The 26,645-nt window shown below is 35.8% G+C and overlaps 2 protein-coding genes across 4 annotated transcripts in view; one reads left to right on the forward strand and one right to left on the reverse strand.

The window, feature by feature from the left end:
• Positions 1-25: 25 nt before the first annotated feature.
• On the reverse strand, positions 26-17,962 carry plat (plasminogen activator, tissue). 3 transcript variants are annotated; one of them, XM_048209838.1, is made up of 16 exons: positions 17,809-17,962; positions 12,653-12,746; positions 12,523-12,565; positions 12,261-12,305; positions 10,749-10,883; positions 10,036-10,146; positions 7,819-7,993; positions 7,499-7,590; positions 7,236-7,410; positions 6,542-6,627; positions 5,285-5,347; positions 3,705-3,912; positions 2,430-2,566; positions 1,452-1,592; positions 1,181-1,329; positions 26-1,089 (listed from the first exon to the last, which is right to left on the reverse strand). In XM_048209838.1, the coding sequence occupies exons 2-16, from the start codon at positions 12,716-12,718 to the stop codon at positions 928-930; spliced, it is 1,788 nt and encodes a 595-aa protein (XP_048065795.1). In that variant the 5' UTR covers positions 12,719-12,746; positions 17,809-17,962; the 3' UTR covers positions 26-927. The 3 variants fall into 3 exon arrangements, with proteins under 3 accessions (XP_048065795.1, XP_048065796.1, XP_048065797.1); XM_048209839.1 differs by lacking the exon at positions 17,809-17,962 and adding an exon at positions 14,829-15,279; XM_048209840.1 differs by lacking the exon at positions 12,261-12,305.
• Positions 17,963-24,298: 6,336 nt separating this feature from the next.
• ikbkb (inhibitor of nuclear factor kappa B kinase subunit beta) overlaps positions 24,299-26,645 on the forward strand; it is a 36,284-nt gene continuing 33,937 nt past the window's right edge. The window contains exons 1-2 of the mRNA XM_048209629.1: positions 24,299-24,495; positions 25,315-25,434. Coding sequence (XP_048065586.1) covers positions 25,330-25,434 — 105 coding nt within the window. The 5' untranslated portion in view covers positions 24,299-24,495; positions 25,315-25,329. The remainder of the gene's footprint in view (positions 24,496-25,314; positions 25,435-26,645) is intronic.

Consider the following 26,645-nt stretch of genomic DNA (forward strand, 5'->3'; position numbering starts at 1 on the left):
TAGTGTGAATTCACAAAACACTTGCTGAAAAAAATCATCTTGCATTTATAAAGAATATTTGTTATACAGAAGACAAAGATCTGTTTCCATTTCACGTTTTATAAAAAGTCTGTTGAAAGTAATATGCACGCATTTACTGTAAAAAAAAACAACAACAACAATAATTTAGCACTAGCTGCTCAATGTGTATAAAAGTTTATAAAATATGTTAAATAGTTAAATATTAACTTAATATGCATCCCGACATCTAAAGTCAGTAATAATATTAGATCTGGGTTAATAAAGATATTTTGCATTCAAACATCCAGTTAACAAGGACCTAAAGTCGTATTAAATACAGTCAAATGAACTTTTCATGAATCTGTTTGGATCAACACAAAAACACTGACCATGAAACAAACGTCTCTCTGACCCAGCAGAAGTGTAGTGTTAAAAACCTGTACAATTATTAAGATCGAACATCATTATAAGAGCTGAAGCGTCACGTAACATTCAAAAGTGCCATCTTTACTATATAAAAGCAAAACAAAAGTAAAATATGAAGTACTTTTAAAGGATCTTGTGCAGCAGTTTGCACTTTAGCACCCTGAAGTCTTTATCATGCATTTTTCATGTCATCCTTTTGCAGAACTTTCGATTTGGAAGCTGAAATTGAAGGCCACATTGTGTGGTGTAAATCAAAAACATGGTCTTTGGATTCAGATTTCTTGTCTTGTGTGCAACATGATCTAACCCGATCGACTCGCAGCATCAGTTTCACATTCCCACACCATGTCACCCATGGTTTCCTCCTCAAATGCCACTTAAAACAACTGGAGAGCAGGTCAAATATAGTCCATCAGGTGTGAAGTTCAGTGAATGTGGAGATGTTTTCCCCATCACCTATTTTCCGTACCCAACAGTCTCTGTATTTTGTGTTTGTTTGTCTCAGTTTGCTCTCATCCTGCTGGAGATCCAGTTTGAGTATTTTGTGACACGTGTGTAAACGCCTGGTATGTCTTTCTTCCCGCAACCGTCACCCCAGCTGATTAAACCCATCAAAATCATTCTGCCGTTCTTCTGACACACCAGAGGACCACCGGAATCCCCCTAAAGAAAGACCAGGAGAAACTGTTCAATCAAGATGCACAAATCATTTCACTCACTGTTTAACTAGCATGTACTGAATGTGGTGTGTCACCTTGCAGGCGTCGTCCAGGCCACGCGTGTCTCCGGCGCACAGCATGTTTGAGGTGACCAGACGGCCGGACAGCTTCTCCGGGACACACTGATCTTGCGGCCACAACCGCACCATACCACGCTTGATTCTCTCAGAGTAAAACGGAGAAACTGAGAGAGACAACGACAGAAGGAAAGAGTACAATTATTATACAATACTTCAAGTGTTATTTGGACTATCAAGGAGCACTACAAAAAAAAATTATCTTGTTTTTCTGTAACGCTGATCTTACACTCTTCCTCTTTTCCATATCCAGAGATCTCACACTCCGTCCAATCCGGTAAAGCCAGGTTAGGTTCTGGTAAACATGCAGGAAGAACTTCTGGAGAGTAGATGGCACAGATACCGGACTCGCTCTTCAACTTGAACAGAGCTAAAGACACAAAGTCAAATTTACTTACAACTGAAATAAACTACTGGTATTTAAAACCTATTAAATAAAGTCACATGATATGATGGTATGGACTAGTGTTTCTAATATTCTACTGTTGCAAACCATGTCAGAGAAATTTCACATTTCATAAGCATTAAAAAATACTATTTTTAAAACTTTTTTAAAAATTAGCCAATAGATTAAAATAAAGTCTAAATTATATTAAATATGCAAATAAATATTTATATTTCAAATAAATGCTGTTCTTTTAAACTCTTTATTCTTCAAAGTGCATCACGGTTTCCACAAAAATATGATCTGTTTTCAACATTGATAATAATCAGAAATGTTTCTTGAGCAGCAAATCATCATATTAGAATGATTTCTGAAGGATCATGTGACACTGAAGACTGGAGTAATGATGCTGAAAATTCAGCTTTGATCACTGGAATAAATTACATTTTAAAATATATAAAATATAAAATTGTTATTTTTACATTGTAATAATATATCACAATTTTTAATGTATTTTAAATGCAGCCTTGGTGAGCAGAAGAGACTTCTTTAAAAATGTTTTAAATCTTACCAACACCTAAACAAAATATATAAAATAAGTAAAATATATTAAATAAATATGATAAATTGATGGAAACCCTAAAAAGATGATTGAGATTGTAAGTCAATGTCACAATAAACAGTGTTTTCAGTTGAACTGGTTCTGTTGAAATTTCCACTCGTCACAGTGACACCAGCTGATTGTGAGGCGATGATGATCTTAATAATCATTAAGATCTGTTTCATGCATGTAACTGTGTAGAATGTTTGTGTAAGTCTCACCGATATCATTGTCATACGTCTCGTCGTCGTACTGCTCGTGGATCCAGTATTTCTCCACGTCAAAGATCTGCTCGCTGCTGGAGTTCTGAAGCCTGAAGGTTCGACCTAGAACCACCTGAAGACGCTTCTCCTCAAATCTAAACACAGATAACAGAAGTCAAACTATAACATCGAAACTACAAAATGCAAAAAAAAAAAAAAAAAGTTATATTCACAATCAAGATCTTTGTCTTGTTTTCAGTAAAATTGAAACATCTTAAAAAAAAAAACAGGGTATTTGCAGGATTTCTAAAATCAAATTTAAGGCTTTTTAAAGGGTTAGTTCACCCAAAAATGAAAATAATGTCATTAATTACTCTCCCTCATGCCGTTCCACACCAGTAAGACCTTCGTTAATCTTCGGAACACAAATTAAGATATTTTTGATGAAATCCGATGGCTCAGTGAGGCCTGCGTAGCCAGCAATGACATTTCCTCTCTCAAGATCCATTAATGTACTAAAAACATATTTAAATCAGTTCATGTGAGTACAGTGGTTCAATATTAATATTATAAAGCCACGAGAATATTTTTGGTGCGCCAAAAAAACAAAATAACGACTTATTTAGTGATGGCCGATTTCAAAACACTGCTTCAGGAAGCATCGGAGCGTTATGAATCTTTTGTGTCGAATCATGATTCGGATCGCGTGTCAAACTGCCAACGGCTGAAATCACGTGACTTTGGCGCTCCGAACCGCTGATTCGACACGCTGATTCATAACGCTCCGATGCTTCCTGAAGCACTGTTATGAAATCGGCCATCACTAAATAAGTCGTTATTTTGTTTTTTTGGTGCACCAAAAATATTCTCGTCGCTTTATAATATTAATATTGAACCACTGTACTCACTTGAACTGATTTAAATATGTTTTTAGTACATTAATGGATCTTGAGAGAGGAAATGTCATTGCTCCCTATGGAGGCCTCACAGAGCCATTGGATTTCAACAAAAATATCTCAATTTGCGTTCCGAATATTAACGAAGGTCTTACGGGTGTGGAATGGCATGAGTGCGAGTAATAAATGACAGAATTTTCATTTTTGGGTGAACTAACACTTTAAGACATTTTTTAAGAAAGGGGGGGAATGTAGGTCAATGTTTATGGTAAAGGTGTCAAGAATGATTTGATTGAAGGTCATGATGAAGGCAATGAGATTAGTGAATTAAAATGACTTGACAGCAGTGAAACCGACCCAAACACACACACACGATACAGGCCGAGCGGACACACACCTCTCCTGGAAGCAGTGAGCAGCGGAGAGGATCCAGCAGGAGTCGATGAGGACACCGCCGCAACGGAAGCTGTAGGCTTTGGCACGCGGCCAATACACGTTGATGGCGGCCTGCCACGGCTGCTCACGGATATCGCTGACCTGACCTCCACGAATCCTGAACATGGGCAGAGAGTTCGAAGGAGCTTCGATGCGCTGACCGCAGGAACCTGAGAGAGAGAGATGGAGGAAAGTGTGGGAAAACTCTGTCAATTCCCTTTTTAGTGCTTAATCCCATTCGGTACACACAGTTCAGTCATTTACTGGAGTCCATTTCCAGAAAAATTCAGGTAGTGGGTCTGCACGATAATGGTTAAACTAATAATCATGATTATAATCTTGATTATCACAATTGCTTTTCATTAGATTTATTGCACCTTCATGTAAGAACACAATAAGAATGCTTAAGATTAACTCACATGCAAGATTTATTCTACCTTATCTCTGTACACAGCAAAATCAACTCTGCTCAGAGTAAATATGGTCCCTCTCTAAATAGTGTTAAAATAACACTGAAGCAGAGTTAAATTTAATGAGATAATTAACCAATTATTTAAGTAATGATTGCGCATTAGTGATGAACACCTGCTGTTAACAAGCAGAATCACTGAAGAAATAAGAAAAACTCCAGTCACAGCCTTATAAATTGGTTAATTATCTCATTAACTTTAATTATGCTTTAGTGTTACTTTAACACTATTTAGAGAGTGACCATATGTACTCTGAGCAGAGTTGATTTAACTCTGGGGATTTTGCTGTGTACACTGCTAAAACAGTGAAATCCCTAAAATTAATTACAATAATTCCAAATGATTTTTATGTTTATCTATTAAGACAACAAAAAGACTGTAATGTATCACAGATGTTGCATAAGTGCATTTATTCAGCAAAAATAATTCATGTTTAGATTTATTACAAATATCACAGATGATTATGCTTAAATAATCCAGAGAAGCAGATCAATGCGATCAATCATTCAGCCCTATCAGGTAGTGACAATCGCATTTACAACAATTCTACGCAGTTAACTAGTTGTCAATGCCGTATTTAAACGCACATGAGAGATGTGTCTCTCTTCTGTATGTGCAAGAAAGACACAGAAGTACGAGCCTTGACTCACTCATGTTGCCATATCTTGCTAGAAACAAAACAGCAGACAAGAACAAGCCCATAATAAACTCAAATAATTAAAATTAAATAATTCAAATGCTTTATATTGAAAGAACAAAATATCATGACATTCACCTGCCCACTTTAATAACTCCATAAACTTGTTTGTTTATTAGCCAAGCCCAAACAACACGCCCCAAAACGCTTAAAATAAGTGGACATGGCAACGCTCTGTGAAGCTGCCTTACAAACACAAAACTTGGGAGCGAGACGTTTTCTGTACACACAAAACAATAAATTAATCTAAAATTATTCTTCTCATGTGAGATGGTAAAATACCACCCAGAACACCCTAGAGTCACTTTTACCTGAGTAAACACATCTCGTTTTCTTTATAAAATGTACTAGTGTAGTTATCTTTCACAGTCTCACCTTGATTGTTGGTGGTTGCAGGGGCTCGTGGTCCAAGTGTGGTGATTGACGGAGTTTTCCTCGCTGTGGAGAAAAGACAAACATGGTTCAAAAACAAGGGAGGGACAGTCAGTGCAGGCAGATCAAAGCACTGTTGAATAAATGTCAAGAATACTGTTGAATATCAAATGTCAAGTCAAATGTCAAGTGTCCCCAACTAAGCAAGCCAAAGGCGACATATTAATATGTTTTAACTCTAATTATAAAAATGAAGACAGAAATGAATTGCTGTTGTAAATTACAATTGTCCTGTTAAATAAAAAATGTTTCATAATTATAATACATTTTATATACACTAATATTTATGAGCTTTAAACATTTCAAATCCTCAAGCTTCAAACTTCTGTCCACAAAAATGGTGAAAATTATGCAACTGTAAACCTCTATTTGGGAAACCCTGAATTGCTCTAAAGGCTCGTTCACACCAAGCGTGATAGTTATAATGATAAATACATAGTTCTAAATATCATACTAAATATAAAATAATATCACACCGTAACAACACAGAGAAACAATATCACTTTCAGAACAAATTTTTTCCAGCTGATGAATGATAAAAACAATGACAGCCAATCAGAATCCATCCTGCTTTAAGAGCTTGAGCATTTAAAGTGTCAGATGACAAAACTACAGAGTGCTTAGAATAAAAACAATATTGTCTGCTGGTGTGGATACTAATATAGTTTTCGTTAGTTATCTATATAGTTATCATTCTTAGTGTGAATGGCCTTAAAGGGATAGTTCACCCAAAAATTATCCTGCGTTGCATCAGAGGTCACGCAGAAGTCAACTTGCGTACAGATGTTTATTGGAAGCTGGTTATTATAGTTTATAAAGTTGTAAATATAGATATTTTTCTTACAAAAAACAATCACTTCAGAAGCCTTTATTAAGCCCCTGGAGTCCTATGGATTATTTTTATGATGGATGGATGCGCCTTTTGGGCTTCAAAATCTCGCCCCCCCATTCACTACCATTAAAAAGCTTGGAGGAGCAAGGATATTTTTTTTTAATATAACTCTGATTGTGTGTGTCTGAAAGAAAATACACTTAGGGTGGCTTGAGGGTGAGTAAATCATGGGATAATTTTCATTTTTGGGTGAACTATCCCTTAAGACTAAACATTCCACCGCATCTGTTAGTCATATGCTGTAGATCAGTGACTAATGTATTTGTGAGCTGTATTGATCAGTTGTCATGGCAGCACTGCAGACTTACGACACTTGGGGACGTCACAGAGCTCCCAGGTCAACTGAGAACCTTTATAGACGTGACACCAGGGGCTGAGGTCACCGTCCGGGTTCCTGTGTGTGATAACATTCACGTAATTACCATGCAATCCACCGACTAATACAGAGCTGAAATGATTAGTCAAAACAATTGACAATATAAAAAAAAAAATTGTTGTGAAATAACCGTGTGATCTCAGTGCTTTTGGGACAGAATGCATGAACGGACGTAATACCTGCTTCTGATTATCACATTGTTAAGTTTGGTGTTTTTAAGCAAAACAAAGAGGTTGAATGTTTGTGTAATAATATTTTGATTTTAAGTAGGTTTTATTTACACAAATGTGCATTTCTTACTTGCATTATATATTGATTAATAAACAAAGTTTATTAAATTTAATAAAATAAAGTTTAATTAGTGACAATCCTCATTTTGTCTGCGTGAGATTCTCCAGCTTTGTTGTTGTTGAGCTGTTAAAGCTCCGCCCTCTTCTGGAAAGGGGGGCGGGAGCAGCAGCTCATTTGCATTTAAAGGGACACACACACAAATTTTGTGTTTTTGCTCACACACAAATAGAGGCAAATTTGACAAGCTATAATAACTGATCTGTGGGGTATTTTGAGCTGAAACTTCACAGACACATTCTGGAGATTTATATTATTCAAATTCTAGTTCATTGTACCTGCAGAAGTTGTGGCTGCCGATGCCCGTCTCTCTGGCGTCGGGTCTCCATGCGTTGTATATCTTACGAGACACTGCGGCTGAATCCCACGGCAGACACTTCAAACCGCTGCGTGTGACGGCTTTCGTCCCTCTGTAGGTCTGTCCTGATCCCTGTGCACACTCTAGATAGGGGTCTGACATGATAACACAGCACACAACATTAGTACACTACATGGATACGGATGTTTGTGTCTACAGTGTGAGTGTGCTGAATGATTGTACCTATTATGCAGGTCGGTACAGAACAAAACTCCCATGAGACCTGAGCCTTTTTATAAACATAACACCAGGGTTTAGTGTCTCCGTCTGGATTCCTGAGGAATAAAACACAACCCAAACACTACAATTACTCACCAAAAACACAATGCAGCTACTGTTACTGCACAAAAGCAACACGCTGGTGATTTTAGTTTTTAGTTTAAAAGCATGGTGACATCAATTTGCAAATTGCACGGAAGAGCAATATGATAAAATACATCAACGTTCAACAAATAATTCCATGCATGAATTAATTCATGCTAGAAGAGGAAGAGCATGTGTACCTGCAGTAGTTGTGGTTGCCCAGTCCCAGTGTGTTGGCCTCTGGTCTCCTGGCAGTGAATTTCTTTCCTCGGAGTGAGCTGGAATTCCAGTTAATACACTCCAGTCCTGACATGCTCATGCCCCAGGTGCCACGGTAACCTGACCCCTGACCCCTCAAACATCTCTCACCTGTGTCTAAGAGAAGCAAGCAAGAAATGCAGACAGTGTTCAGCTACAGCGGTCTGGTCAAGCTGCTTTGAAACTGTAGTTTAGTTACAAGTTACAAGACACTAATAAAACATGATAATTTAGTTAAACAGTAGGTATGTTTACATGCACTCATTTTCATCAACCAGAAAAAGCTAATTATACAAATGAATACACAAATTTTTACTAGAAACTAACAATACTAGAAATAGTAAGTTAGTTATATACTAATTATACTAATTTTACTAGCAACTAAGAATATTAAAATTAGTATATTATACTAGTTGTACTACATTTACTAGCAACTAATTATTCTAAAAAATAGTAAATTGTAGTAGATATACTAATTGTACTAGCAACTAACAATACTAAAGTTGTACTAGTTAGTTATACTAATTTTACTTGCAACAATACTAAAAATAGTAAGTTATACTAATTTTACTAACAATACTAAAATTAGTAAGTTATAGTAGTTAGTTAAACTATTTTTACTAGCAATTTATAAGTCTAAAAATAGTCAGTTGTACCAGTTATACTAATTGTACTAGCAACTAACAATAGTAAACATAGTGCGTAATGCTAGTTATATAAATTTTACAAGCAACTAACAATATTAGAAATAAGTTATACTGGTTATACTAATTGCACTAGCAACTAACAATATTACAAAGTTGTACTAGTTAGTTATACTAATTTTACCAGCAACTAACAATATTAAAATTAGTCAGTTATACTAGTTGTACTACTACTTGTATTACTAGTACTAATTCTAAAAATAGCAAGTTGTACTATTTATACTAATTTTACTAGTAACTAACAATACTAAAAATAGTAAGTAATACTAATTTTACTAGCAACTAACAATATTATAATTAGTCAGTTATACTAGTACTACTATTAGTAGTAACTAATAATTCTAAAATTAGTAATTTGTACTAGTTATACTAATTTTATTAGTAACTAACAATACTAAAGTAAGTAATACTAATTTTACTAGCAACTAACAATATTAAAATTAGTCAGTTATACTAGTTGTACTACTACTTGTACTACTAGTACTAATTCTAAAAATAGCAAGTTGTACTAGTTATACTAATTTTGCTAGTAACTAACAATACTAAAAATAATAAGTAATACTAATTTTACTAGCAACTAACAATATTATAATTAGTCAGTTATACTACTACTACTATTACTAGTAACTAATAATTCTAAAAAATAGCAAGTTGTACAAGTTATACTAATTTTCCTAGTAACTAACAATACTAAAGTAAGTAATACTAATTTTACTAGCAACTAACAATATTACAATTAGTCAGTTATACTAGTACTACTGTTACTAGTAACTAATAATTCTAAAAATAGTAAGTTGTACAAGTTATACTAATTGTACTAGCAACTAACCATACTAAAAACTTGTACTAGTTAGTTATACTAACTAATATAACTAATTTTACTAGTAACTAACAATACTAAAATGTAAGTTATACTAGTTGTACTACTTTTACAAGCAACTAATAATTATAAAAAATGATAAGTTGTATTAGTTATACTCATTTTACTAGTAACTAACAATACTAAAAATAGTAAGTTATACTAATTTTACTAGCAACTAATAATTATAAAAAATGGTAAGTTGTATTAGTTATACTAATTTACTAGTAACTAACAATACTAAAAATAATAAGTTATACTACTTTTACTAGCAACTAATAATTATAATAATAGTAAGTTGTATTAGTTATACTAATTTATTAGCAACTAAAATTACTAGAAACAATACGTTATACTAGTTATACTAATTGTACTAGCAACTAACAAAACTAAAAGGTTGTACTAGTTAGTTATACTAATTTTACTTGCAACAATAATAAAAATAGTGAGTTATACTAATTTAACTAGCAACTAACAATACTAGTAAAAATAGTAAGTTGTACTAATTTTACTAATATAACTGAAAGCATCTAAACGCAGCGACAAACAGCATAATTAATAGTAAATATGTATTTTGCTACAAGATCAAAACTTACTGATTTCACACTGTGTTCCTGTGAACCCTGGCGGACACTGGCAGATGAAGTCACTGGAGTAAACGGCTTCTTTACACGTGCCTCCATTATAACACTTAGACACGAAACATGCTGAGGAACAGGAAGAAAAACAGAACAATAAATATCTGTGCACATTCATATCCTGAGGACTATTTCTGACTTTAATAAATTATATTTGCTACTCTGTGTGACATTTCTATAGTAAAATGCTATTTTAAGTGTGCTACGTACATTTTTGGTCTTTCCAAAGTATTTGTAATTAATTGGGTGTAAAGTGTTTTTATATAATATTTACATCATTTTATATTTAGAAAGAGGACAACTTTTACAACATCCATAAATTGTGGTCAAGTCGTAATACTTATAATCCCGTGCATAATTCGAAATGACAGGTGTTTTTAATTCCAGTGAATTTTCCATGATTTCAGAACAAAGGATGAGAATATAGTCTTGAGCGAGTGACTCATGGGGAGGAGACGCTCTACACTGAAATTTAAATGATTTGAAATAATGAAAATAGGTGGTGCTGCAGAAATGCTGTGGTTTTCATGCAGTGGAGACACACACACACAAAAGGAAAAACATAAACATATACATCTTATACTTTATATACACTTATTATTGTATATATAAAATAATAAATGTTTATTTTCTTTAAAAAGTTTAGTCTATTAGAGTGTGTGATCACTCACTGGTCACTGGGATCTCATGACAGCGGACTCTTGCTCGTGCGGCGCAGCGGCAGAATTCAACTTTTGGACCCTTCCATCGCAACCACGTCGCCCCCATGTCTCTGACCGCAGCCGAATCAGTGTCCACACAAGATTCTGACACACACACAAAATGACACGGAAATGGACATAATGATTGTGGTCAGGGATAAATGCAAATTAAATGACTCAAGCGTTCTCCTCCACAGCTGAAACACAGACTGGGTTAGGACAGAGAGGACAGAAGCAAACAGAGGACAAAAGTGAGGCTGTGTTGCTTCACTGTGTTTGTCCTGAATGCTGAAGTTCTGCTTGTGAATGTGTGACATTCATGCTTTCCCTGCTTATATTGCGCCCCCTAGTGGACAACATGGACAACAACACACTGAGGACTATTTTGAATAGTATATTACTATACTATTTGACTATTTATAGTATACAGCCTTTTAAAAAATAAAATAATAATAAAGTATTAAAATAAACTATTTTAAACTATATATATATATATATATATATATATATATATATATATATATATATATATATATACACACACACACACACACACACACACACACACACACACACACAATTAACTGTCTTTTTCCAATTTTGTGTAAAAATGACTTTTCACAGTTTGGTCAAATAATTAAAATATGTATAACTTTTTATATATAGCCATATTGTCTCTGGCACAAAAACAATAAGTGATTTTAAATGAATTAATCTTAATTAGGGTGACAGTTAAGGTCAACAAAACATCTTAATTTACATATAACCATGTTGAAAACAGCACATTGCAACAGGGACTTGAATCAGTGAATCGTTTCCTAATATGTTCATTTACACAAACAGTCTGAACGAACCGATTCACTATAACGAATCACTTTTTCAATGCTACTTATAAAAGAAAGCACCATTTAGAACGAACTGATTCACTAGATTGAATCTGACTCGGTCACGCTACAGCTGCTCGTAGGTAAAGGTAGCTTGTTGTTGGAAAAGCCACAATAACGCATTGCACAATAGCTATGGAAAGAGCATATTTAGGTTAGTAGCATTACAGTCAAAAGAAAACATTACATGAGCCAGCTTTGTTCAAACTGTCCTGCAGAGTTTAGCTCCAACCCCAATTAAACACACCTGAACCAGCTAATCAAGCTCTTGCATACTAGAAACTTAAAGTCAGGTGTGTTGAGACAAGTTGGAGCTGAGCTCCGCAGGACAGTTGCCCTCCAGGACTGAGTTTGGACAGCCCTGGGGGCGGGGCTTAAACTTAAAGGCACAGAACAAATTCTTTTTGCTTGCACACAGTCAGCTGCATCCGAAATTGCATACTTTCCTATTGTATAGTAGATGAAAAAGATCCACTGGAGAGGATTTGCGAATGGCAGTGAAGCAAAGCAACTGACATTGTTAGGTCACATGGCGAATGTGGTACGTCCGGATTTTTTTTGAGAGGTCGCAAAGTAACTACTTATTCAAAATAAGTACCTTTCGGATGCAGCCGACGTGTTGTCGTCTGCCAGGGGACAGAATCTAGAAAATACATAAATAAATATGATGAAAAGGAACGTGATTTATTATTGTTTATTGACGTCTTACACCAGCAGAAGTGTTGGTCATAAGCTGACCATGTGAGTTCGCCTCCGTTGTATTACATGCGTACAGGAAATTAGCATGCTGCATACTGCAGACACAATTTGAGTAGTATATGGTGGAGTTATTTTGAATAAAGCCAGAGAGTAAAACTCACCTCTGTAAGTGCGTGTGCCTCTCTTCTGCCTGTGATGCAGCACCTGTCAGAGACACAGAATGTTCAATACAGATATCATCCATTAACACCTTTATCTCACACACACACACACACACACACACACACTTACAGTGGGATCTGCAGCGCTGCACAGAACAGGCAGAAGCAGCAGCATCAGGTTCAGTAATAATTTCATGTTCTCCTGTATATCTCTCTGTAAACACCTGCAAAACAAACAGAAATGATTGTTACACATTTGCATGATGTTATTGCTCATAGTTTGCTCTTGCATGGAAAATTAATGTGTGCTTCATTTAAATATTCTCTGATAATTATCTTGAAACATATTTGTAGTCGATGTACAGTAAGAGTACAGAGCTTAGCTATAACATTAATGTGAAAAGTCTGATGAAAAAAACAAAAAGTTCATAGAACTAAAACCATAAAATACTTAAACATAAATAAACATTGAAATAAAAATAAAAAAAATTGAAAAAAAAATTCAAAAAAATTGAAATAAAATATAAAAAATAATAAAATCCCCAACAGATAATTTATTATAGCTTGTCAAATTTGCCTCTATTTGGGTGTGAGCAAAAACACGCCGTTTTTGTGTGTGTCCCTTTAAATGCAAATGAGCTGCTGCTTTCCAGAAGAGGGCGGAGCTTTAACAGCTCAACAACAACAAAGCTGGAGAATCTCACGCAGACAAAATGAGGAAAGTGTTCAGCCTTGCATTGTTCAAACCGGAGTCGACACTGATGGAGAGACTCAGGAAGAAGTTACAACTTTTAGAATGAAACTAGTGGATAAATTTAAATAAGTCCTTTAAAGTGTTAGAAATTAAAAAAAAAAAAAAAATTCGAAATATTAGTAAAAACTATAAAAGTATCTCAATGATACTAAAATAACACCAAAAAATGGACAAAAAATGTGTCATGGCATCAGCAGAAATGCAATGAAAATCTGTTTCCACTTATAAACAAATTTCTGTGGTGATGCGTGGGCATTTCAGTCTAAAAAAAGAAAGGGTTTAATGGCTTTATGATCCGTTTTTTTCTATTGTCTGACACTGTGAGTGTCCCGTGTGGAACTACAATAGAGACTTCAACACTGACCACAAAACAGAGAAAAGAGTTTGTGCTTCTTGTACAGGAATGAGTCAAATCACCACATCACAAACACACACACACTGGGTTTACATGATTTATAGGGACTTTCCATAGACATAATGGTCTTTATACTGAATAAACTGTATATTTTGTCCCCTTACACTAACCCTACCCACCACAGAAAACTTTCTGCATTTTTACATTTTCAAAAAACATCACTTAGTATGATTTATAAGCTGCTTTCCTCATGAGGACCAAAAAAAATGTTCCCACAAGGACAAGGATTTCAAGCAACTCTCTCTCTCTCTGTGTGCGTGTGTGTGTGTGATGACGCCGGACAGGAAGTTTATGGGTCTCTTCCTATTGGCTGCAGTGTCTTGTAAACACAGTTGATTATATGTGTGTGTGTAACTTGAGAAAACAAGGAAGCATTTCTGAGGAACACAATGATTATGAAAAAAACCTGAAATACACATTCACAGTGAAGTCCGTGGATAGCTTGAGTAATAAAGTCTCTGATACAATAATGCAATTCATGCATTTCAAGGGTCAGTGTCTAGAATACAAACTAACCCGTTCAACCAGCGTTCCTCAGGGCGACGTTTATACATTTTTACAATAATTAATCAGTCAGTGCTGACTGATTAAAGTAGGAATATCCCTAAAGAATGAATAACAGGAACACACCTGTAGATCTCTATAATATCACAGCTGTTTCTCCTAAAAGACAATGAGAATGCAGATCAAATGAAGTCTCTTGTTCCTCAGATGTTTCTCCAGACGAAAATCCCCCAGTAATCTCACACGTGTTTCCTCTAGAGCTTCAGAAGAGATCTCAACTGTCTCAAACCATCATCAGATTTCCCAAGACACCAGAGTCTGCAATCTAATTTCTCATCAAGATCACTGCATGCCAATAGCTGACTCATTTGCATCTGCGACAGAGTTGGCATTAAATGCAAACACAAAAACACATGCATATAAAGTCAGCACTCCTGCAGTATAATGCAGCGGTTAGTTAACACGGTTTGCATGTTCGTTACGGGCGTGAGACATACAGGCACCATGTTGTGCAGGAAACATATGGACCCAGCTGACATGAGAGAGAAAACACACACACACACACACACATGCAACACAGAAGCCCCTTCACAACACACAGACTCAGAAACAACACAATCGGATCTGTCTGACCTGATGTGAGCCGACCGTCTGCAGAATGACACCCTTTTCCTTTCTTAACTGCCTTTCCTTCCGTTCTCCTCTCTTGGTCTCTTTATTATTTGACCTCATTCAGCTCTTATAGTGAGTCAGTATGAAGTCTGTCTTTCTGAGTCACATGCATACAAAACCACAGCCAGCAACAACCACAAGCTGAAAAGTATTTTAGTCTAGTTTCCAGTCAAAATATGCTTCAAACAAGACACTTTGATCTGAGAGGTAACACTGCACAACATATAGAGGATGCATCTTAAAGCGGTCCTTGATAATGATTTGACTTTTTTAACTTTAGTTAGTGTGTAATGTTGCTGTTTGAGCATAAACAACATCTGCAAAGTTACATCGCTCAAAGTTCAATGCAAAGGGAGATATTTTCTTTTACAGAAATCGCCTTTTAATGGCTGATAGGGACTACGACGAGCTTCTTCCTGGGTTAGTGACATCATAACCCTCAAATTTACATAAACCCCGCCCCCGAGAACACGCAACAAAGGGGGCGGGGCCATGTTGGGCTGCTTTAGAGAAGAGGAAAAGTTGTTGTAGTAGAGTGTCGTTCAACTACATCAATTTATCCACTAACCATTCAGAAACGTCCTAAAAGTTGTAACTTCTTCCTGAGTCTCTCCATCAGTGTCGACTCCGGTTTGAACAATGTAAGGCTGAACACCGTCGTCATTTTGGCTGCGTGAGATTCTCCAGCTTTGTTGTTGTTGAGCTGTTAAAGCTCCGCCCTCTTCTGGAAAGGGGGCGGGAGCAGCAGCTCATTTGCATTTAAAGGGACACACACAAAAACTGCATGTATAGGGGCAAATTTTACAAGCTATAATAAATGATCTGTGGGGTATTTTGAGCTGAAACTTCACAGACACATTCTGGAGACACCAGAGACTGAAAAGGGGCATTTAAGGCCTCCTTTAAAAATAAGCAGCGTTTGTCTTTTCACAGCATAAAACCCACAACATTTGCATTGAAATGGGTGTCACAAATCTTAAAATCGCAATATTCTTTGCAAACAAGTCTTAATATATAAAGAAATGTTTCTTCTCTGGAATCTGGAAAACAACGAGTTGCTGAAACTAAGCAACATTAAATAGCCATCTACATTTGTGTGTGTGTGTGTGTGAGATAGAGTGTGAAATCCAATCCCGGGCCCCAAAGGCAGAACAGAGCGTTATTGTCCAGCAGACACAACTCATGTGGGAGGGAAGAATGGAGGAATAGATTACTGCAAACGTGATGAGTGATTCTAAAAGCTTGTAAAGGAGTGAAGCTGAGTCACCGCATGCAGAGAGAAAGGAAAGGAGAGACACGGTGTTCTCATTACGAGAGCGTATATATCTGCCATGCATCTGTCCATCTGTAAGCTCTCGATAAATACCACGGCTGAACCAACGTAGGATAAGAGAAGCTGCCTGCAATTTGAAAGCAAAAAACAACTCTTACTGGCAACATGTTCACGTCAGCACAAGCAGACTTGGTGAGTTATGAGCAGATCTTACTTAAACCAACAAGGTCCTGCCAACCCCCTTAACACAGCAGTGTAAAGCACAAAGCTGCATCAGAGCATGGTCTAAATGTGCTGACTATGATCCGACTGCAAACAAATGCAGAGATATGCACCATAACCCTGGTCTTAATAAAAGCCAGAGGCGTTTTGGCCTGTAGTTTGTCCAATCGAGGTTAGATTCGGAGCTGTCGTCAAGTGTGTCTGATGCCCGGTATCTCTCATACGGATGACGTTAGACAAGCAGTGCTGGACGTTCATCGGCACAAGCATGCTGTTTGGTAATTCTGCAGATAAGAGCAGCTTTACACACAGCAAAACTTTATTAGGGCAATATTGAATTCCTGAGCGTCGACGTCACGTGAGCCTGAAGGACTTTATACAGACGACATGAATTATAGTCTGATTACTGCAAACGCTGGATCAATGCCTGAGACGACTGCAGTGCAATAACAGCACAGTTTCATGCAGATCTGAACACTGTCTGATACAGAGAGAAACACAAACCAATGCTTTTATACACATATTATGAAAATACAAAGTGCTTTTTGCGGTTAAACTGAAATTAACTGGTTTTACCGGATCAACTTGATCAACCACACTGCAAGTATTTACAATGTATAAAAATTAACTGGCATATCCTTACAATAACATTATTTTATTCATATAGCTAATATAAATAGACAAGATTTTACTTGCATTATAGTTGTTTTTTAATACTACGTCACATGTTATACAAAAATATTTTATAAGACTGAATCAAACTGACTGCATTATAACTGAAGTAGCCTATAAAATAATAAAGTAGTTTTAAGGAAACAACTGCACGTTCATGTTTACTGTGTGTGTGTGTGTGTGTGTATATATATATATATATATATAAGTTATTTGGCAGTGTCTCAAATCCCAGTTTGCGTCAAACCACAGAAAGAAAGTCATAAATCACATTATTTTCATTATACTATTATGTCTACATAATGTTCTATATAATATATAAGCTCAATTTTGCTTATATTATGGTTATATGCACTGTACAAAATGATAAAACATAATACAGTTTTTTTTAATAAATGCATATTATTATATATGACTCAACCTGACTAAATTAGGTTACATTTTAAGTATTAAATAATGAATCAATATAATAGTCATATCATATATAGATAACAACTTAAGGAAACAATTACTTATGTTAATGTTTACAGTGTATTATTATATATTATTTTCAAACACGATGCAATTTTGTAGTCTATATAACTGAAATAAACGCATAACTATAGTGTCTCAAATCACAGCATTTGTGGGCATCATCGGTGCGTTCCTGCAAGTTTTCCTGCATCAGATGTAATTATATGATGCTGTCTAGGCAGACTGTTTTGAAACACAGCCCTGGTTTTGAACTCGAAACCTGTTCAAGCAATAAATAAAGCCGCTGTTTCCAGGTCTTACCTCCCGAAACAAGTGCGCGTTACTCCTCTTCAATGCGCGTAAATGCGTCTTAATCCAAAGTGTCTCTCTGGGTCTCCTCCGGGTCTCTGTGTCTGAGCTCGTGAATCTCAGGATATTTATTCCGGAGGTGATGATGCTGAAGGGGGGCGGGGAGAGGGAGAGTCCCACACCGACAAGTGCGTTAGTTCAGTAAGTAATGACATACAGTATCTGTGACGTATCGGGGATGTAATACTTACCCAACAAGTATGTTGGCACTTAAAAACGTATGCATGGAACTGCATAAGCCAACATCAAAGAAACTGTCAGATACTGTTAAAATATCAGACAAAAAGAAGTTCGTTTGGTTTTAGGTGATAAAACAATATAGTATTAAAGACAAAAACGTTTTGTGACACTTACTAATGTTGATAGTTAAGGTGCAGAACTACACATGAGGAGAAATTACTTCATACATGATACAAATACTATAGATAAAGAAGTGTGAACTTGCTGGAAAGATGTTTCTGATGTGCTTTGATTGCAGAAAACAAGAACATATTCTTGGTTCCTATTTGCCCAGCTGTGTAGTTTAGCTGTAGCCGACATCTGTGAGTCCTTTAGAAATCTTGGTGTTTTACTCAGCAGAAAATGAAGACAACAAATTAGAAGACTAAATCACCTTGGGCGCCTGTGCTGTAAACCACTAACCCTGGTTTATATTTAGTAGCTCATTCCACAATTATGTGGGTGTATATATTAGCCGAATTGTGTGTTTTTGAGGGAAAAATCTTTGTGACGTCTCAACTTCCATCATGGAACCAGGCGGGATCTAAAAACCATTGGTCTGGGTTTTGGTCTGGCTTGGTGTGGAGGTGAAAGAACTGAGAACGTAAAAGTTTTAGTTGCTAGTTCAAAAGAGGCGCACGTTAAGTAGCAACGATGGCTTGGTTGCTATTTTTGACAAAGTGGCAGCGCGACTGTGTGATATTGCTTTAAATTTCAAAAAACAAGAAGTTAATAATGAGTAACTTACATTTTAGACACATTATTGCCCACTACTTACTTGTTTTTGTTCCCTCAACGATCCAAACAAAACCACAGCAGAACCGTTCCATTTCTTGATGCCTTTGTTGAACAAATTGGTTCAGTGAATAATTCAATGACTCACTCATTTCTTTTGTTCTTGTATAATTGTTTGTGTGGATGATTCAATGACTAGTTCATGAAGGAATCAACTCTTGAATGAATCAGTTGAATGAATGATTCAATTCCCATTTATAATAGTCACTTAATTGTTGCCATCTACTGGTGTAAAGATGTAACTTGCAGAAAGAGTCAGTATAAAAACCCCACTAAAACCCCAGCCTGACAAAAAGGGGGAAATCAGCAGTTGAGTACTATGTTTGAGATTGAAGTGTAATGAACTTCAATTTACGTCACGCAATGTTATTTTAATTCAAATTGATTCATTTATCAGATGCTTTATCCAAAGAGCATCACAAGCAATTTGTCAGATTGAGCCAACAATGCCAAACATTACAAGCTGGATTAGTAAACAAGCAAGAGAAGTGAAATGCAGAAAGGAAGAGAAAGATAACTCTTTTATATATTATAGGCCTATGTGTAGTGCTCTTCGTGACAGTCTTTGTGTTGGTATTGTGTGACTCAAGCATGTTTATTATTTGTATAATGTTAAACACAGATTATCTTCTTGTATCATCAAGTATTATGCACGGTAACAGGAAACTTCAGTGTAAACACATAACGAGAGCAGCTGGGGCGGTTCAGGACGTCACATCTACGCCATCTTCGTCACTCAGCTAGTGACCAGAATGGACCAATGTCACCAAAATGACCCATAGAATTTCTTATATGAGGCAACGTGCGATTCATAAAAGCATCTGTTCTGTTATTTACTCAACGATGACGTTTCCACAGGCTACATCTGAGAGTTTCCGTATCGCTCAGGCCGAAATGGCCAAAAGATTCATTAGATTCACTTTCAGAGAGCAGATTATTCATAATGACGCAGGACATCAGGATTATTATGTTACTGTGGTCATTTAGGAACATAGCAGTTCTTGTAAACTGAACATCTCTGAGGAACAAACCCATAAAAGCAACCTTTTATTTGGACAGAAAACGGGTCATAATGAGGAGGTGAGGGTGTCTCCTGAAAGTACAGAGACACAGTCAAATGATTATTTATCTGATATTATTACACAAATAAAAGTTACTTTTAAAAATATTGCTTTTTATGCATTAGATTAAACAAGAATACATGATCTGCTTATAAAGTTGCATTGCTCCCAATAGATTTAAAACAGTTCAGCAGAAATTCTTACAAATTTAAATGTCAATCCTTTGACAGAAAAAGAAAAAAAAAAAACAAATGAAGGAAACTCCAATTTTCAAGGCTGAGAGGTTATATCTGTAAATCTGTCCTCTTGGAGGGTGGCACCACAGGAAATCATCATTAACAGCTCACTTTTTTGAGGAAATGATCACAAGAGTACGCAGCAGTGATTCAAACAGTGGGTACAAGAGATGGAGAAAATGTATAAACCTTTCACTGATTCTTGAGATAGGGGACAAATCATGTCATATACACACAAAAGCATTTATGTTAAAAATAAATTAATTAATCAAAATAAAAGTACTTAAAAAGTTATAAAGGAAATCTGGATACTCAGGACATTCATTGCTTTTATTTTTTAAATATTTTTGTTAGTATTATTTAAATATAGGGAAAACACATGTATTAGCCTGTCCTCTGCATGATGTCACAATGTAAAATTGCCAAACAAAGTGTTTAAAAATGCAACAAATTCAAAAATATACATTTAAATTGAAAGTCAGAGATCTGTAATATATCTAAGTCATGAATTATATTTTCAATAAAAAAATGCCTATCAGTACAAGTTGTGTCCTCACTTTGCGTCTATGATTTTTTTTCTAATTCTGTATAAATCAGGCAGTGTCATGGTCATCTTTAACTCTGAGAACCCCTTTCCTTTTTCCTGCTCATTGTGGATCTCACAGTAGGACACAGTCCTGGAAGTTTTATAGTTTTTTATATTTTATACAAACAATGTTGAAGTCTTTGCGGTCACAGCTTTAACATGTCAGCTCCGTCATCCCGCTGTAATAGTTTCTGTAAATAGTTGTGGGATAAATCTTGGCATTTTTTATATGTTTATCAAGGCAACTACAACTGAGAAAGAAAACAAAATTACTCCACTGTACAACACGTGGTTAAGGTGGAAATAAAGTCAACTCCATCAGGTCTGATGGTTACAAGTGCTCTCAAAAAGTCTATATAATGTGATTTAATATGTTTTTTGCATATGGGGAATTCTTCTAATGTTGTTTCATGATTCTGTTTATATATACTGTATATTTGGCCCCAGCTGGACCTTTGTCAACAGTGTCAGTATTTGTCAACTCCATCAGTATGTAAACTCTGTCAGTTGTTTTTGTCAACTCCATCAGTATTTGTCGACACTGTCAGTATTTGTCAACTACAATTTGTCAACTATTTGTCAACTACATCGGTTGTTTTAGTCAACTCCGTCAGTATTTGTCAACTCCATCAGTATTTGTCAACTCTGTCAGTATTTGTAAACTCCATCAGTATTTGTCAACACCGTCAGTATTTGTCAACTCCGTCAGTATTTGTCAACTCTGTCAGTATTTGTCAACTCTGTCAGTATTTGTCAACACGTCAGTATTTGTCAACTCCGTCAGTATTTGTCAACTCCGTCAGTGTTTGTCAACACGTCAGTATTTGTCAACTCCGTCAGTATTTGTCAACGCCGTCAGTATTTGTCAACTCCGTCAGTGTTTGTCAACTCTGTCAGTATTTGTCAACTCCGTCAGTGTTTGTCAACTCCGTCAGTATTTGTCAACTCTGTCAGTATTTGTCAACTCTGTCAGTATTTGTCAACACGTCAGTATTTGTCAACTCCGTCAGTATTTGTCAACTCCGTCAGTGTTTGTCAACACGTCAGTATTTGTCAACTCCGTCAGTATTTGTCAACGCCGTCAGTATTTGTCAACTCCGTCAGTGTTTGTCAACTCTGTCAGTATTTGTCAACTCCGTCAGTCTTTGTCAACTCTGTCAGTATTTGTCAACTCTGTCAGTATTTGTCAACGCCGTCAGTATTTGTCAACTCTGTCAGTATTTGTCAACTCCGTCAGTATTTGTCAACACGTCAGTATTTGTCAACTCCGTCAGTATTTGTCAACTCTGTCAGTATTTGTCAACTCCGTCAGTATTTGTCAACTCCATCAGTATTTGTCAACTCTGTCAGTGTTTGTCAACACGTCAGTATTTGTCAACTCCGTCAGTATTTGTCAACTCCATCAGTGTTTGTCAACTCCGTCAGTATTTGTCAACGCCGTCAGTATTTGTCAACTCCGTCAGTGTTTGTCAACTCTGTCAGTATTTGTCAACTCCGTCAGTCTTTGTCAACTCTGTCAGTATTTGTCAACTCTGTCAGTATTTGTCAACGCCGTCAGTATTTGTCAACTCTGTCAGTATTTGTCAACTCCGTCAGTATTTGTCAACACGTCAGTATTTGTCAACTCCGTCAGTATTTGTCAACTCTGTCAGTATTTGTCAACTCCGTCAGTATTTGTCAACTCCATCAGTATTTGTCAACTCTGTCAGTTTTTGTCAACACGTCAGTATTTGTCAACTCCGTCAGTATTTGTCAACTCTGTCAGTGTTTGTCAACACGTCAGTATTTGTCAACTCCGTCAGTATTTGTCAACTCCGTCAGTATTTGTCAACTCTGTCAGTGTTTGTCAACACGTCAGTATTTGTCAACTCCGTCAGTATTTGTCAACTCTGTCAGTGTTTGTCAACACGTCAGTATTTGTCAACTCCGTCAGTATTTGTCAACTCTGTCAGTGTTTGTCAACACGTCAGTATTTGTCAACTCCGTCAGTATTTGTCAACTCCATCAGTATTTGTCAACTCTGTCAGTGTTTGTCAACACGTCAGTATTTGTCAACTCCATCAGTATTTGTCAACTCTGTCAGTGTTTGTCAACACGTCAGTATTTGTCAACTCCGTCAGTATTTGTCAACTCCGTCAGTGTTTGTCAACACGTCAGTATTTGTCAACTCCGTCAGTATTTGTCAACTCTGTCAGTGTTTGTCAACACGTCAGTATTTGTCAACTCCGTCAGTATTTGTCAACTCTGTCAGTATTTGTCAACTCCATCAGTATTTGTCAACTCTGTCAGTGTTTGTCAACTCCGTCAGTATTTGTCAACTCTGTCAGTGTTTGTCAACACGTCAGTATTTGTCAACTCCGTCAGTATTTGTCAACTCTGTCAGTATTTGCCAACACCATCAGTATTTGTCAACACGTCAGTATTTGTCAACTCCGTCAGTATTTGTCAACTCTGTCAGTATTTAACACCGTCAGGTGAAGGTTTTTGTTCATTTTAATGTAAATGTCTTATTCATTTTTCAATTAATTGTGTTAAAATATTAAGGGCCAGATTTAGTAAACGGGGCAAATTATTGTGCAAGTGCAATATCACAAATGTGGCGATGGGAGTGGCAAGTTTTGTGCGTGATCTACTGCTGATGTGCAAATTAAAGAACACAGATGCAGTCACAATCATTTCCATAATGACCAACCCAATCTACCAAGAGCAGTGCAAATTTTGTGTCTGAAAGGGAAACTCCTACAAATGCATATGCAATAAGGTCAGCCGCAAAAACAAGTCAGTCCACGCCTTTTCAGCTCTAATTTTGCACTGTGTGTCTTTAGTAAATTCTGACAGTAGTTTTTTAATGCCAAAAGAGGGTTTGCGCTGGAGCAAGCTGTTAGTAAATCTGGCCCTAAAACATCAACTGAACTACATGATATCATGTCTGATTTACCTAAGAACATTGGTTATATATGTTTAATATTAAAAAGAAGGTTAGAGAATTAAGGAATTTAGATTATAACCCTTAACCCAAGAAAAAAAATTAGAGAATTAATTTTTTTCACTTAGCTCCTGAACACCATTATTACATAACTGAAGACTTTACACTGTTGTTGGATGGATCAAATTAAAATATCATGCTTTTTAATGTGTCTGATGGAGTTGACACAAATTAAGATTCGAAGTGCATAAATGTACATTTTCAGAAAAACCTGTTCCCTTACATGGTTCATTAGCTGAGACCTTTGTCTACAAATATATAATGTATTATTAAATAATAAAAACTTCTAAAACATGTTTTGTCCCTTATCTCAAGAATCAGTTCTTCATATAATGCACATCATTTCTGTAATTTATGCATTCAGCATAAATGAAAATATATTTTAAAAGTTTGGTGACATTTTTCATTGTTTGAATGCACTTTAACTCATGCATTAAACACCAGATGAGTATAGATAGATGTTTATTGTACAGAAATGTAGGCTAAGTATGATGATTTGATATGCGTAGTATGTAGTATGTATAGTAGCCTATTGTAAGTACGGATGTTATTTTGCGAGTCTGCTCTTTTACAATATTTACGGTAAAGGAAAGTTTCAGGAAGTAGAGAAACTCAATGCTCTTCTGCTTTCAAAACATAATCATAAACATTTACTGACTAACTTACGAAAGAAAACCTTAGATGTGTAAAGATCGCAGGAATCCTCTGTTTTGAGAAGTGTTTTGGAGTAGATCAGATCAAATCTGACAGCAGCAGGTAAAATCACTTCACAATAACGGCGGTAAAGGTGAACACGAGCTGCTTTATCGCACTATATACTGCGAATTAAACTTATTTATATGTAAACATATGAACTTTAGTTAGTTTTATGTGAAGCAGCAGCTTTATGAAAGTTTAATAAACTGATCTGATCTTGTGTACAAACATGTGCTGATTATAATGAACAAAACTGTGTTTCATAACATCAAGTTCACACAATATAATCAACAGAGCTTAAAACAGAAAATAAAGCGATATGAAATCTCACACACGTGTTTAGCTGACTAAATGAGGACATGGACATCTAATCACCAAAAGTGCATTTTTAGATATAAAGACATAAAGTAAAAACAATAATATTGTGAAATATCATTGCAATTTAAAATAGTTTTTTTTGTATGTGAATATATAGTAAAGTGTGATTTATTGCTGTGATCAGAGCTGAATTTTCAGCATCATTACTCCAGTCTTCAGTGTCACATGATCCTTCAGAAATCACTCAAACATTTCTGATTATTATCAATGTGGAAAACAGTTGTGCTGCTTCATATTCAGGGTTATATTTTGTCTTTATGTGTCTTTAAATGTCTATATACTAACTAAAACCCTCAAATATATACTAATAATAAACTAAATAATAATAATAATCTAGATAATTACAATAATTATCATAAAACATTTAGTTTGTGTCATTTTTACAAATGAGGACCTCTTCAGGTGTCATATTTAGCTCTTGTATTTTCACACATATACTCATGAATCTATAGTACACATCTGTGTTTTTAACCGTTCTGATATTGTTCCCTCTCTCTGCAGGTTTGAGGGGCCGTCATGAGCCGTCCGCCCTCCATGCAGCCGCAGATGTGTGGCCCCTGGGAACTGAAAGAGCGACTGGGAACCGGAGGCTTTGGGAATGTCACTCTCTGGCAAAATAAGGTAAAATATGATTCCTTAGAAATTCAAGCGAAGCACACTCATAAACCGCAACATGACTAGAACATTTGCCTGGATCAACATCCTTGTGGGTGCTGGAATAATATTTCTTTCAAGCAGTCGGATTAGTTTTAGTGTTTTAACAACATTCTTATCAACTTTTCATGTTCCTCAGAGTTTTAGGACTGATTTATAATGGTGGGAATGTTTTTAAAATGGGAGTTAAATGTTGCTTTAAACCACAGTGTTGTATTATAAGTGAATCAAGCTGATTGGACACACAGACGTAGATGAGGGTGAATCCGTTCTTTTGACATTTAGCATGCGTCAGTGTGCATTTACTGTCCGCTGTGCATCAGGATCACGAGGAGCGGCAGATGTTCAACTGATTTATTGTTTCCTGTTCAAATATATTGTGAAATGCATATTTGTATAGTATATATGCGTAGCTGCAGATGCTCAGTTTCTCATGGTGGAGAAAGGCATGCTATAATTATATTAATTTATGATAAGTGATTCATGATCCAAGTGGATCCAGGCTCAGATCTAAACCACAAAATAAACAAACTTTAGAGTTTAAACCACATTTTATGGGGATTGCTTTGGAAGGATTTAACATTCTGCTCTATTTCTATGTTAGTAATCAAATAAGCAAGTTTGTATATATATTAGAGATGCACCAATAATCGGCCAATAAAAGCAAATTTTCACAGTTTACCAACAGCCGATAATCAGGGCCGATATATCCTGTCAATCAAAAGTTTTGCATTTGAGTTTTGTGTAAAGAAAATGCTAAGAAACCAGTTTGATGTTCAATGTTAAATTAAATTAACATTCAGAAAGTTAAGAAATATTAATTTAATCATCAGAATTTAGTTAATGTGTGTTAATATTAGTTTGAATAATGTGTTTGTTTATAACTGATACCAGTTACTCTGAAACAAGTTGATGAAATGGAGAAAATAAATTTTTTATTTGCATTTCTTTCAAAATATAATAATTAAAAATATAGTTATTAATTATAATGAAATGATCATTAATTTAAAAAAGGTGTATAAAAGGCAGAACCCCCAAAGTATTGGTATCGCTATCGGTAACGGAAGATATCACACTGAATAATTGGCTATTGGTATCGGTGGAGAAATTTTTATATCTCTATTCTCTAATTATATATAATGAATTATATATATGAATAATGCTGCGTGTTAAAGGTG

The sequence above is a fragment of the Megalobrama amblycephala genome, linkage group LG12 (assembly GCF_018812025.1).
Source record: "Megalobrama amblycephala isolate DHTTF-2021 linkage group LG12, ASM1881202v1, whole genome shotgun sequence".
Taxonomy (NCBI): Eukaryota; Metazoa; Chordata; class Actinopteri; order Cypriniformes; family Xenocyprididae; genus Megalobrama; species Megalobrama amblycephala.

Coding starts and splice junctions, on each gene's coding strand:
- plat (XM_048209838.1), bottom strand. CDS start 12,718: ATGAAATTATTACTGAACCTGATGCTGCTGCTTCTGCCTGTTCTGTGC. Junction 2,567..3,704: donor GCTCACTGCTTCCAGGAGAG/GTGTGTGTCCGC, acceptor ATCTGTGTTTAG/ATTTGAGGAGAAGCGTCTTC. Junction 1,330..1,451: donor ATATGGAAAAGAGGAAGAGT/GTAAGATCAGCG, acceptor TGTCTCTCTCAG/TTTCTCCGTTTTACTCTGAG.